This window comes from Ranitomeya variabilis, chromosome 2 (genome assembly GCF_051348905.1).
Source record: "Ranitomeya variabilis isolate aRanVar5 chromosome 2, aRanVar5.hap1, whole genome shotgun sequence".
NCBI classification, from domain to species: domain Eukaryota; kingdom Metazoa; phylum Chordata; class Amphibia; order Anura; family Dendrobatidae; genus Ranitomeya; species Ranitomeya variabilis.
In genome coordinates, this window is record NC_135233.1 from 636,816,117 (window position 1) to 636,828,147 (window position 12,031).

At 38.7% G+C, this 12,031-nt stretch overlaps 1 protein-coding gene across 1 annotated transcript in view; it reads left to right on the forward strand.

Annotated features, from left to right (window-relative positions):
• The window catches only part of LYST (lysosomal trafficking regulator), a 591,077-nt gene that overhangs the window by 265,337 nt on the left and 313,709 nt on the right, over positions 1-12,031 (forward strand). The window contains exons 20-21 of the mRNA XM_077289098.1: positions 8,424-8,622; positions 10,451-10,549. Coding sequence (XP_077145213.1) covers positions 8,424-8,622; positions 10,451-10,549 — 298 coding nt within the window. The remainder of the gene's footprint in view (positions 1-8,423; positions 8,623-10,450; positions 10,550-12,031) is intronic.

Genomic DNA, 12,031 nt, shown 5'->3' on the forward strand with positions numbered 1-12,031 from the left:
GCTCTGGGGCGGCCTGTAGGGGGTGGGGTGGTGCTCTGATTTTCATAATGGAGACTGCTGACAGGTCCTTCAGTGAACTGCCCCCAAGATTACATAATGAATATATATACATACTGAAAAAAAAAAAACCTTCTGCATGCAAGTGCAAGCCTTGGCACCTGCAACGAAGCATAATCGCATGTGTACTGTGTTAATAAATGTGCTTGAGGCTTTCCTGATAGTATAAAAAAAAATCCATTTGAAAATGGCGCCCGCTACGCCTGCACAGTAGCAGCTGTCGGTGTATATAGAGGTGAATCGATAGCTGCTGTTGCGCAGGCGCCAGCAGTGCCATCTTGATTGAGAAGAAAACAAATTTTCCTTCTCAAAGTAGCATCTATTGGTGTATATAGATATGATCTGATCCGATAGGTAAAACTGAAAATACAGATTAAACAACGACCACAAGACAGATTTCATCAACCAAGGTATCATTTTAATCAGTATGACGGTACAAATCTGACAATATCTGTAGGTTACTGTACACAATCCTGCTGACAAGTTCCCTTTAAATAGTCACTGACGCTGTGCTCGCAGCAGCTCATTCATCAGTAGTTCTCAGCTTTGATGGTCGCATCTTGGCACCGTCCAGGTTGAAAACTATCTATCCCCAGAAATGTCCAGCGTGGGACAGCACAACAGACAGGTGAAGGATATTGTTGTTTTTTAATTTTTGTTTTATTACAGGAGACGAGGGATTCAGTGGAATTGAGGTTAGGTAAGAATAACTGTTTGTTATTTTTAAATAAAAAAAAGGAAAAGTGTGTTTTGTTTTTGTTTTAAATAAAAGTCTTTATTCTGGCTGTGTGTTTATTCACAATATAACTATAGGATTAGTTATGGATAGGTGTCTTGTAGACGCCTCTCCATTACTAATGTGTTTGCTTGATGTCACCAGACAATACAAAGGTGTTGTAAACCCCACAAATATGAACCCCAATTGCCACTGCTACAGGAAAGCGCCAAAATTAATAGATGCGTTTTTTCTGGGTGACTTCACCTTGGAGGGGGCAATATCTATGGCCATTTTCCAGCCTGAGAATATGAAGCACCCAACTGTCTGCTTTAACTTGGCTGGTTGTCAAAAATAGGGGAGACCCTACGTCATTTTTTAAAATTATTTATATAATTAGAAAAACGTGGGGACCAGTCTATTGCCAGAGAGAGTAAAAATAATCCCAAAATGTTCTTTAACTACGTAAATAGTAAGAAACTAAAAAATGATAGTGTTGGCTTCCTTAAAAATAGTCTGGGTGAAATGGTGGATGAGGATGAGGAAAAAGCCAATATGCTAAATGACTTTTTTTCATCAGCATTTACACAAGAAAGTCCCATGGCAGACAATATGATCAGTAGTGACAAAAATTCCCCATTAAATGTCACCTGCTTAACCCAGCAGGAAGTATGGCCGCGTCTAAAAATCACTAAAATTGACAAATCTCCGGGCCCAGATGGTATACACCCCCGAGTACTGCAGGAATTAAGTACAGTCATTGATAGACCATTATTTTTAATCTTTAAAGACTCCATAATAACAGGGTCTGTACCACAGGACTGGCGTATAGCAAATGTGGTGACAACATTCAAAAAGGGGACAAGAACTGAACTCGGAAATTATAGACCAGTAAGCTTAAGCTCTACTGTGGGTAAAATCCTGGAGGGCATTCTAAGGGATGCTATACTGGAGTATCTGAGGAGGAATAACCTCATGACCCAATATCAACATGGGTTTACTAGAGACCGTTCCTGTCAGACTAATCTGATCAATTTCTATGAAGAGGTAAGTTCCGGACTGGACCAAGGGAACCCAGTGGACGTAGTGTGTATGGACTTTTCAAAAGCTTTTGATACGGTGCTACACAAAAGGTTGATACATAAAATGTGAATAATGGGGATAGGGGAAAATATGTGTAAGTGCGTTAAGAGCTGGCTCAGGGATAGGAAACAAAGGGTGGTTATTAATGGAGCACACTCGGACTGGGTCGCGGTTAGCAGTGGAGTACCACAGGGGTCAGTATTGGGCCCTCTTCTTTTTAACATATTTATTAATGACCTTGTAGGGGGCATACAGAGCAGAATTTAAATATTTGCAGATGACACTAAACTCTGCAGGGTAATCAATACAGAGGAGGACAATTTTAGATTACAGGATGATTTATGTAAACTAGAAGCTTGGGCTGATAAATGGCAAATGAGCTTTAATGGGGATAAATGTAAGGTCATGCACTTGGGTAGAAGTAATAAGATGTATAACTATGTGCTTAATTCTAAAACTCTGGGCAAAACCGTCTATGAATAAGACCTGGGTGTATGGGTGGATGACAAACTCACATTTAGTGGCCAGTGTCAGGCAGGTGCTACAAAAGCAAATAAAATAATGGGATGCATTAAAAGAGGCATAGATGCTCATGAGGAGAACATAATTTTACCTCTATACAAGTCACTAGTTCGACCACACTTAGAATACTGTGTACAGTTCTGGTCTCCGATGTATAGGAAAGACATAGCTGAACTAGAGCGGGTGCAGAGAAGAGCGACCAAGGTTAGTATACGACTGGGGGGTCTACAATACCAAGATAGGTTATTACACTTGGGGCTATTTAGTTTGGAAAAGTGAAGGCTAATGGGTGATCTTATTTTAATGTATAAATATATGAGGGGACACTACAAAGACCTTTCTGATGATCTATGATTAAAAAGACCTGAGACAGGGACAAGGGGGCATCCTCTACGTCTGGAGGAAAGAAGGTTTAAGCATAATAACAGACACAGATTCTTTACTGTAAAAGCAGTAAGACTATGGAACTCTGCCATATGATGTTGTAATGAGTGGTTAATTACTTAAATATAAGAGGGGACTGGATGCCTTTCTTGAAAAGTTTAATGTTACAGGTTATATATACTAGATTCCTTGATAGGGCGTTGATCCAGGGAACTAGTCTGATTGCCTTATGTGGAGTCGGGAAGGAATTTTTTTCCCCAATGTGGAGCGTACTCTTTGCTACATGTGTTTTTTTTGCCTTCCTCTGGATCAACATGTTAGGGCAAGTTAGGTTAGGCTATGGGTTGAACTAGATGGACTTAAAGTCTTCCTTCAAGCTTAATAACTATGTTACTATGTTACTATTCTTGATAACCAGCCTTGTTAATGCTGACAGCTGAGGGTTGCAGCCCCCAGCTGTGAGTTTTTCCTGGCTGGCTCTCAAAATACAATGGAACCCACACCGCTATTTTTTTTAAATATTTACTTACAGCGCAGGAGCCAGCTGATGTATACTCCCATCAGCCGCTCCTGCTCTCGCTTTTATTATCTTTTATTAGTGTCAGCAGATGTCAGCTGATAGCAGCAGTAGTCCCATTAGCCGACTCCAATGACCGGAGGTTAACTTTATAACTCCGATCACAGCTGCATGCTCGCTCATGCTGTCATTTGACAGCAAGGGAACTGCGGCTATCTGACCGACAGTGATAATTTTACTGCTGGTCAGAAGTGGTGTTTGCTGCGCTGTCATGCACATACAGACAAACACCCGATGTTTGGGGGGGCGAACCTGAACAGTAACACTGACATCCTGGTGAAGTCAGTGTACGGGGTCCGTGCCCGAACAGTAAGTGTTTGGTGCGGACACTGAACTTTACTGTTAAAGTTCGCCCAATTCTTGACAGGATGTATTAATGATGACAGTAACCAATATTTTAGCTATAAATTTTAATACCTGTGTTAACAAAATTAGAAAATAAGATTCTGGAGACATAAGTCCTTCCTGCACTTCGGGAAGACCACAACTATAGCCTTTCTCACAGTCAGGGAGCTCCCTCACTTAAAAATGGTTTCATAGAGCGCAAACAAATGATGTCTAACCAAATCACAATTAGTCTTGTTTCAGTCCCCTACTAAACTATTGGTTCCAGGAGTTTTTACAGAAGGAAGTGCTTTAATAGCACTATCTATTTCCTCTTTACTAATCGGGGCATCTAGTTCCTCTAATTGCTTATGGGACAGCACTACAGGGGAAGACCAGATAGAATGGAGACTACCACCTGGGAGACTTGGTCACATTTAGAAGTGTACAAATCTTGATAAAAATTTTGAAAAATCCCATTAATCACGTACATGTTGGTATGCAATTTCTCAATAGCATTCCCTATACTCAAATTTTATCCCAAATCTCAAAAATAGCATGCTCCTTTGCCAGCAGTTTCTTTCGAGTCCGCTCCTTGGTCAGAATAAGTAATTCCTTCTGTGCCTGGGTCCAGTGCCGCTTACATGAAGGCTGGGTATCAACAATAACAGGTGCTTCTCACAAAATTAGAATATCATCAAAAAGTTAATTTATTTCAGTTTTTCAATACAAAAAGTGAACCTCAAACAGTGGGGGAAATAAGTATTTGATCCCTTGCTGATTTTGTAGGTTTGCCCACTGACAAAGACATGAACAGTCTATAATTTTAAGGGTAGGTTAATTTTAACATTGAGAGATAGGATATTAAAAATAAAATCCAGAAAATCACATTGTATAGATTATATACATTTAGTTGCATTTTGCAGTGAAAAATAAGTTTGTGATCCCTCTGGCAAACAAGACTTAATACTTGGTAGCAAAACCCCTTGTTGGCAAGGACAGCAGTCAGACGTTTTTCGTAGTTGATAATGAAGTTTGCGCACATGTCTGGAGGAATTTTGGTCCACTCCTCTTTGCAGATCATCTCTAAATCATTAAGATTTTGAGGCTGTCACTTGGCAACTTGGACCTTCAACTCCCTACATAAGTTTTCTATGGGATTAAGGTCTGGAGACTGGCTAGGTCACTCCATGACCTTAAAATGTGCTTCTTTTTGAGCCACTCCCTTGTTGCCTTGGTTGCATATTTTGGGTAATTGTCTTGCTGGAAGACCCAGCCACGACCCATTTTTAATGTCCTGTTGGAGGGAAGGTGGTTATCACTCATGATTTTACAGTACATGGCTCCATCCATTCTCCCATTGATGCGGTGAAGTAGTCCTGTTCCCTTAGCAGAGAAACACCCCCAAAACATAATGTTTCCACCTACATGCTTGACGGTGTGTATGGTGTTCTTTGGGTCATAAGCAACATTTCTCTTCCTCCAAACACGGCGAGTTGAGTTAATGCCAAAGACCTCAATTTTTGTCTCATCTGACCAGAGCACCTTCTCCCAATCACTCACAGAATCATCCTGGTGTTCATTGGCAAGCTTCACACGGGCTTGCACATGTGCCCTCTTAAGCAGGGGGACCCTGCGGGCTCTGCAGGATTTTAAACCTTTACGGCGTAATGTGTTACCAATGGTTTTCTTGGTGACTGTGGTCCCAGCTGCCTGGAGATCATTAGCAAGTTCCCCCCGTGGACTTTTAGGCTGATCTCTAACCTTCCTAATGATCAAGGCTACCCCACGAGGTGAGATTTTGCATGGTGCCCCAGATCGATGTCGATTGACAGTCATTTTGTATTTCTTCCATTTTTTTTATTGCACCAACAGTTGTCTCCTTCTCACCCAGCGTCTTATGTATGGTTTTGTAGCCCATTCCAGCTTTGTGAAGGTCTATGATCTTGTCCTTGACATCCTTGTAAAGCCCTTTGGTCTTGTTGTAGAGGTTAGAGTCTGACTGATTGAGTCTGTGGATAGGAGTCTTTTATAAAGGTGACTATGTAAGACAGGTAATGCAGGTAATGGGATGATTACGAGCGTATAACTGGTCTGTAGGAGCCAGAACTCTTAATGGTTGGTAGGGGATAAAATACTTATTTCTCTCTGCAAAATGCAAATACATTTATATAATTTATACAATGTGATTTTCTGGATATTATTTCTGATATTTTATCTCTCAATGTTAAAATTAACCTACCCTTAAAATTATAGTCTGTTCATGTCTTTGTCAGTGGGCAAACAAAATCTGCAAGGGATCAAATACTTATTTCCCCCACTGTAGAGGCATGTAAAATTTTTAACCAGTTAAAAAGAAAAAATTAACTAGCATGAAGTGTACTATAACAGATCTTCCAACATAATAATATGATCATGTGCAGCATGTGTAATTTCCAGTGGTAGGATATAGTTAGAATAAGTGGCATTGTATCCTCTATCTATCCAGGCTTTTTTTAGCGCTAGGATCTTCAGACATGTGAAATGCGTCTCCTGTAATCAAATTATATGTGGTACTTGTTTCTTAACAAAATCCATTACAGTGGCTCTTTTCAATTTGGAATAAGCCCGCTCAGATTTCAGCTCAGCACGCTAAGAGTCGTCATCTCAAAACATTAAAAATGTATCTTGATCTAGACATTACCACAGTCTGAGTGAATAAAAGGCGGAAACTTGGGAGAGGACCAGAGACCAAAGCAATCACCATAAACACAACAAACACACATCATACGATTCAGAAAACCATATGTAAATAACATTTCCCAAAAATTAACTTGGAATAACATACTATTCCTGCTGTACTTTGTCTAACACAAAGTAGCCTACACCTAGACCCTAAACACTAACTAAATGGAGAACTCCAATCTTTTAGCAAAACATAAAAACAAATATGCACTGAAAGTCCCTACAAATAAAGGTACATCATGGATAAAATAGTTAGGATTTGGTTTGATAAACCTGATCAGTACACCCACCGGAGCTCTTTATAAAGTCCAAGAGTTCTCACAGCCATAGGTATGGCAGCCGGAATTGTGGTATCCTTTTCCCTCTCTCATTCTCATGTTGAGTATGAGGGACAGCTTCAACCCACACCAACTCGTTGGCAGTAGATGTGAAGAAATGGGTTGATTTCCCATCTACTACTGTTAGCTTTGCATGGAAAAACATAGCGCATTCATACCACTTCTCTCACAGCTTGAGCTTGCTACGCACTTAAGCAAATAGTGTACATTGTTTTCTGACAGCAACTGAGAAATCTGGGTAAAAAGCTACTGAATTGTTATCACACAGCACCTTACTCTTCAGGAGGATAGCCCTGAATATGGCATCTCTATCACAGTAATGCAATAGTCAGGCCAATGATGGCCTAGGAGGGCGAACAGGAGGGCCTGGTCTTGTGGGAACTCTATGTGTTCTCTTGATGGTAAAGAACAGCGAGAAGACTTCTGCACCCAACAGATCTTTCAACTAGTTTTTTTTTATAAAGGATACGGCATCAACTCCTTCCCTTTTGTCTGGCAGGCTCCCTATCCTGACATTATTTCTTTCACTGAAAACATTCATTTGTTTCTTTAATTCTGCAATTTGAGCTAGCATAGGCCTCTGAGAATCCTATGCAACGGAAATTCTGCTATTCACCGCTGATGTGTGCTCTCTAATTTTCTGTAAGTCGTGTTTCAAAATTACAAACTTGTAATGGAATCTGTCCGCTTTGGTTACTAATGTGACTTGACATTTGTTGATGACTGACAGAATCTGGGCAAATTTCTGGTCAGTGTTTGCAGGGAAGCAAAACGATCTTGGAAAAACAAAACAGTTGAGAAGAAGTTAAAGGGGTGGTCCGAAAGTCAAATACGTTTTAATCTAAATCACTATATATTTAGGGCTGTAATCTAATCTAATTTCTAATATGCTTGTATTAAAATTTCTCTACAGTTCCCACACTACACTAACTGCTATTGCTTTTTTTCCCTACATCCTGTGTGATGTATCTGTCCAAGTCATTACCAAGTCTGACTGAAGGAAAGGCGGAAAACTGGTAGAGGACCAGAGACCAAAGTAATCACCACACTCACAACTAGCACACACCATAAGATCCAGACAACAGATTATTCCTGCTGTACCGTGTTTAACACTAAGTGTAGACCTACACCCTGAATACTAAATAAGTGGAGAACTACTATGTAATGCATCAACTTAACATTTCACCAAGTTACAATTACTTATCTACCAGACTCGTTCAGTGCAGTGTTTGCAAATGCTGAACTCCTTGCCGGCCATAGCTGATAGCCTGCAACCGCAGACAATAATCTAGACAACAAGCAGTAAACTGTAATAATGGAGCACTTTTTTAATAATTGCATTGCAAAATTGCTTGTATTTACAAGCACTTTGCAGTTTTACACTTTAAAGAACTTGAAAACAATAAAAAATAAATAAATCTTCCATTTCATAGGGAAATACTTACTTACTGTATCCGCTTATTGCCACCATCATTACAAGTACAAATGTCTTCATATCGATAGTGTAAGCCGAAGTGATAAAACTAAAAGCTTCAGAGCTTATAAATACAGATGCTACAATGTTCTAGTCATTAACTCACAGACTTACTTTCAGCCCAGTCACTTTTGTTTTATTATATTTACGTTTTAATAGCTGTACTTGCATTTCGTAAAATAAATGTGTTAATGATTTTCAATGTATGTTTTTTTCCTCCACCAGGAACACAGGGAAGGCTATATAACATCTATTCCCCAAGAGGTGTGTGGATCTTATATAAAAATTATTGAAGAAGTACTTGGATCACCTCCGGAGTTGGACCTACTGAAGTTAATCGTCAGTTTTTTATTGGCAGTCCATCCACCAACAAACACTTTTGTTTGTCATAATCCTAATAATTTTTTATTTTCCTTACACATAGGTGAGATGCCATCTTTTTTTAGGTTGTTTTATTTCAATTTTGGGTAACAACTTGCTTTTTTTCTGTGAAAAATAGCATATGTTTTCTCAACCCATTATAGCAACTTATTCTTAAAACATTTTCACTTGATGTATTAAAAAGTTTGCTACTTCTCTTTATGAAAAGAAAGCCAAAAAGAAGACCATTTAATATACAGCTATGGCAAAAATTAAGAGACCATTGCAAAATGTTCAGCTTGTCTGATTTTTCTCTTTATAGGTATATTTGTGAGTAAAATGTAAATTGTTCTTTTATTCTATAAACTACTGACAACATGTCTCTGAAGTTCCAAGCAATACATTTTGTATTTATTTTCTGAAAATGAGAAATGGTCAAAATAACAAAAAAATGCATTGCATGCAAACCTCAAATAAAGCAAAAAACAAAACAAAAACAAGTTCTTAATCATTTATAAACAACAATACTAATGTTTTAACTCAGGAAGATTTCAGAAATCAATATTTTGTGGAATAGCCATGATTTTTAATCACAGCTTTCATGCGTCTTGGCATGCTTTCCACCAGTCTTTCACACCGCTTTTGGGTGACCTTATGCCACTCCTGGTACAAAAATTTAAGCAGTTCTTCTTTGTTTGATGGCTTGTGACTATCCATCCTCCTCTTGATTACATTCCAGAGGTTTTCAATGTGGTTCAGGTCTAGAGATTGGGCTGGCCATGACAGGGATTTGATGTGGTGGTCCATCATCCACACCTTGATTGACCTAGCTGTGTGGCATGGTGCATTGTCCTGCTGGAAAAACCAGTCCTCAGAGTTGGGGAACATTGCCTGAGCAGAAAGAATCAACTGTTTTTCCAAGATAACCTTGTATGCAGCTTGAATTATACGTCCTTAGCAAAGATTAACCTGCCCAAATTCCTGCTGTGCTTCAGCACAGCAGGAATTGGGCAGGTTGTTCTTTGCGAAGGACGTATGAATCAAGCCTCATACAAGGTTATTTTGGAAAAACAGTTGATTCCTTCGGCTCAGGAAATGTTCCCCAACTCTGAGGACTGGTTTTTCCAGCAGGACAATGCACCATGCCACACAGCTAGGTCAATCAAGGTGTGGAAGATGGACCACCACATCAAATCCCTGTCATGGCCAGCCCAATCTCTAGACCTGAACCACATTGAAAACCTCTGGAATGTAATCAAGAGGAGGATGGATAGTCACAAGCCATCAAACAAAGAAGAACCGCTTAAATTTTTGTACCAGGAGTGGCATAAGGTCACCCAAAAGTAGTGTGAAAGACTGGTGGAAAAGCATGCCAAGACGCATGAAAGCTGTGATTAAAAATCATGGTTATTACACAAAATATTGATTTATGAACTCTTTCTGAGTTAAAATATTAGTATTCATTAGTAAATGATTGTGAACTTGTTTTTTTTTTTGCATTATTTGAGGTCTGCAAGCAATGCATTTTTTAGTTATTTTGACCAGTTCTCATTTTCAGTAAATAAATACAAAATATATTGCTTGGAAATTTGGAGACATGTTGTCAGTAGTTTATAGAATAAAAGAACAATTAACATTTTACTCAAAAATATACCTATAAAGAGAAAAATCAGACAAACTGAACATTTTGCAGTCGTCTCTTAATTTTTGCCAGAGCAAAAAAAAAAACAAAAAAAAAAAACATATATATATATATATATATATATATATATATATATATATATATATAATTTTGGGGATATATTAATTGCTGTGAATGTTGAGAATTTCTTAATTTTACTTTTGACCTTTTTTTATTTTAAATAGTAATTTTGTTATTTGTCTCTCGTCAGATGATAAGATATTTCAAGAGAAACTTAAATCTGTAATAAATCAAAGACATTCTTCACTTGGAGGGCAATCTTCGATCAGTACGGTGTTTTCAACAAAAGGTCAGTTAGAATTTCATATAACGATAGAGTGACTACAGACTTCAACTCCAAACCTGGACAACCCCTTAAATTAGATGCTTACCCAATTGGTGATCCCATTTTTTTTGAGGTCAGGAAAAAAAATGTTCTACCTTAGAAGGCAAAAGAGTAGGGCTTCAAAATAAGTCATTTTGTTCACAGAGTCTTGCTATTGTAAAAAAATGATCTGGAGCTACCATAAGGAAAGCTAAGCTTTACTCAACTCCCAGTAATATCAGAGAGTCCTGTTTTTGTAGCCAACATTTTTTATTCAACAGACTCTTTTAATATTTTCATCATTTGTCTTTTTACTGCCAACACAGAGTATATAGAATGACATCTGGAAGTAGCTCAATAGGTGAATGTAAATTTCATAAATGTTTATTTTCTAGTCCAAACTACTACCCCCAAAAATCAAAACTTCAAAATGAAATCCTCACTAAGATCATTGTATAAAAAAGAACTGGCTGATTTGTTCAAAATTCAAGTGGCGCTTTATTTGAAGATATGAAAATATAGAGATCTGTTGTGGAATATACAGTTATGGAGAAATGTTTTGCTTATGACAAAAGTTTTGATTTTTGCTTATTTTGCTGCTTCAGTTACTTTTTATAGTAGCAATTTGCATTAATTTTAGATTGTCTAATTACAAAACTTCTACTTCCGCTGATTTTCCGCCATGCCACAAACTGAACGGATTACATAATTTCTGTAATATTCTTGTTCGTTTGGGAGAAAATGATGATGAGGACAAGGCAGCCAATATCACACTGTCATAGGCTGGTGCTTGAAATAATTGTCCTCTTCTGCTAACCATGATTAGAAAACAGTCATCATTGCTTTACACCAAAAGGGCTGTATTGGCAAAGACATTGCTGCTTATAAGATTACTGATAATTCAACAACAATTATCTGATTACCAAGAACTTCAAAGAGAGAGGTTAAATTGCTGTGAAGAATACTTCACGGTTTCCTAGAAAGTCCAGCAAATGCCTGGACTGTGTACTAAGCAAGATTCAGCTACAGGATCTGTTCAATACCAGTGGACAGCTTGCTTAGGAATAGCAGCAGGCAGGTGTCAGTGCATCTCCACCCAGCATGAGGCAAAGGCTTTTGAAGGCTGACCTGGTGTCAGGAAGGGCAGCAAAATAGCCACTTCTCTCCAATAAAAACATCAACAATGGAGTTGGGAGAACAAGAACAGTAAAGTTCAGCGTCCGTACCAAACACCTACTGTTCGGGCACGGACACCGAATATGGACTTCACCAGGAAGTCTGTGTTACTGTTTGGGTTCGGCCCCCCAAACACTGCTTCTGATTGGCAGTAAAATCATCACCGCCGGTCAGACAGCCGCGGTTTCTAAGCTGTCAAATGACAGTGTGAGCCCGCAGCTAAGATCGGATTTATAAAGTAGTCCGATCAGCCGACGCCTGCTGCCACTAATAACAGTGATAGCATGAGTG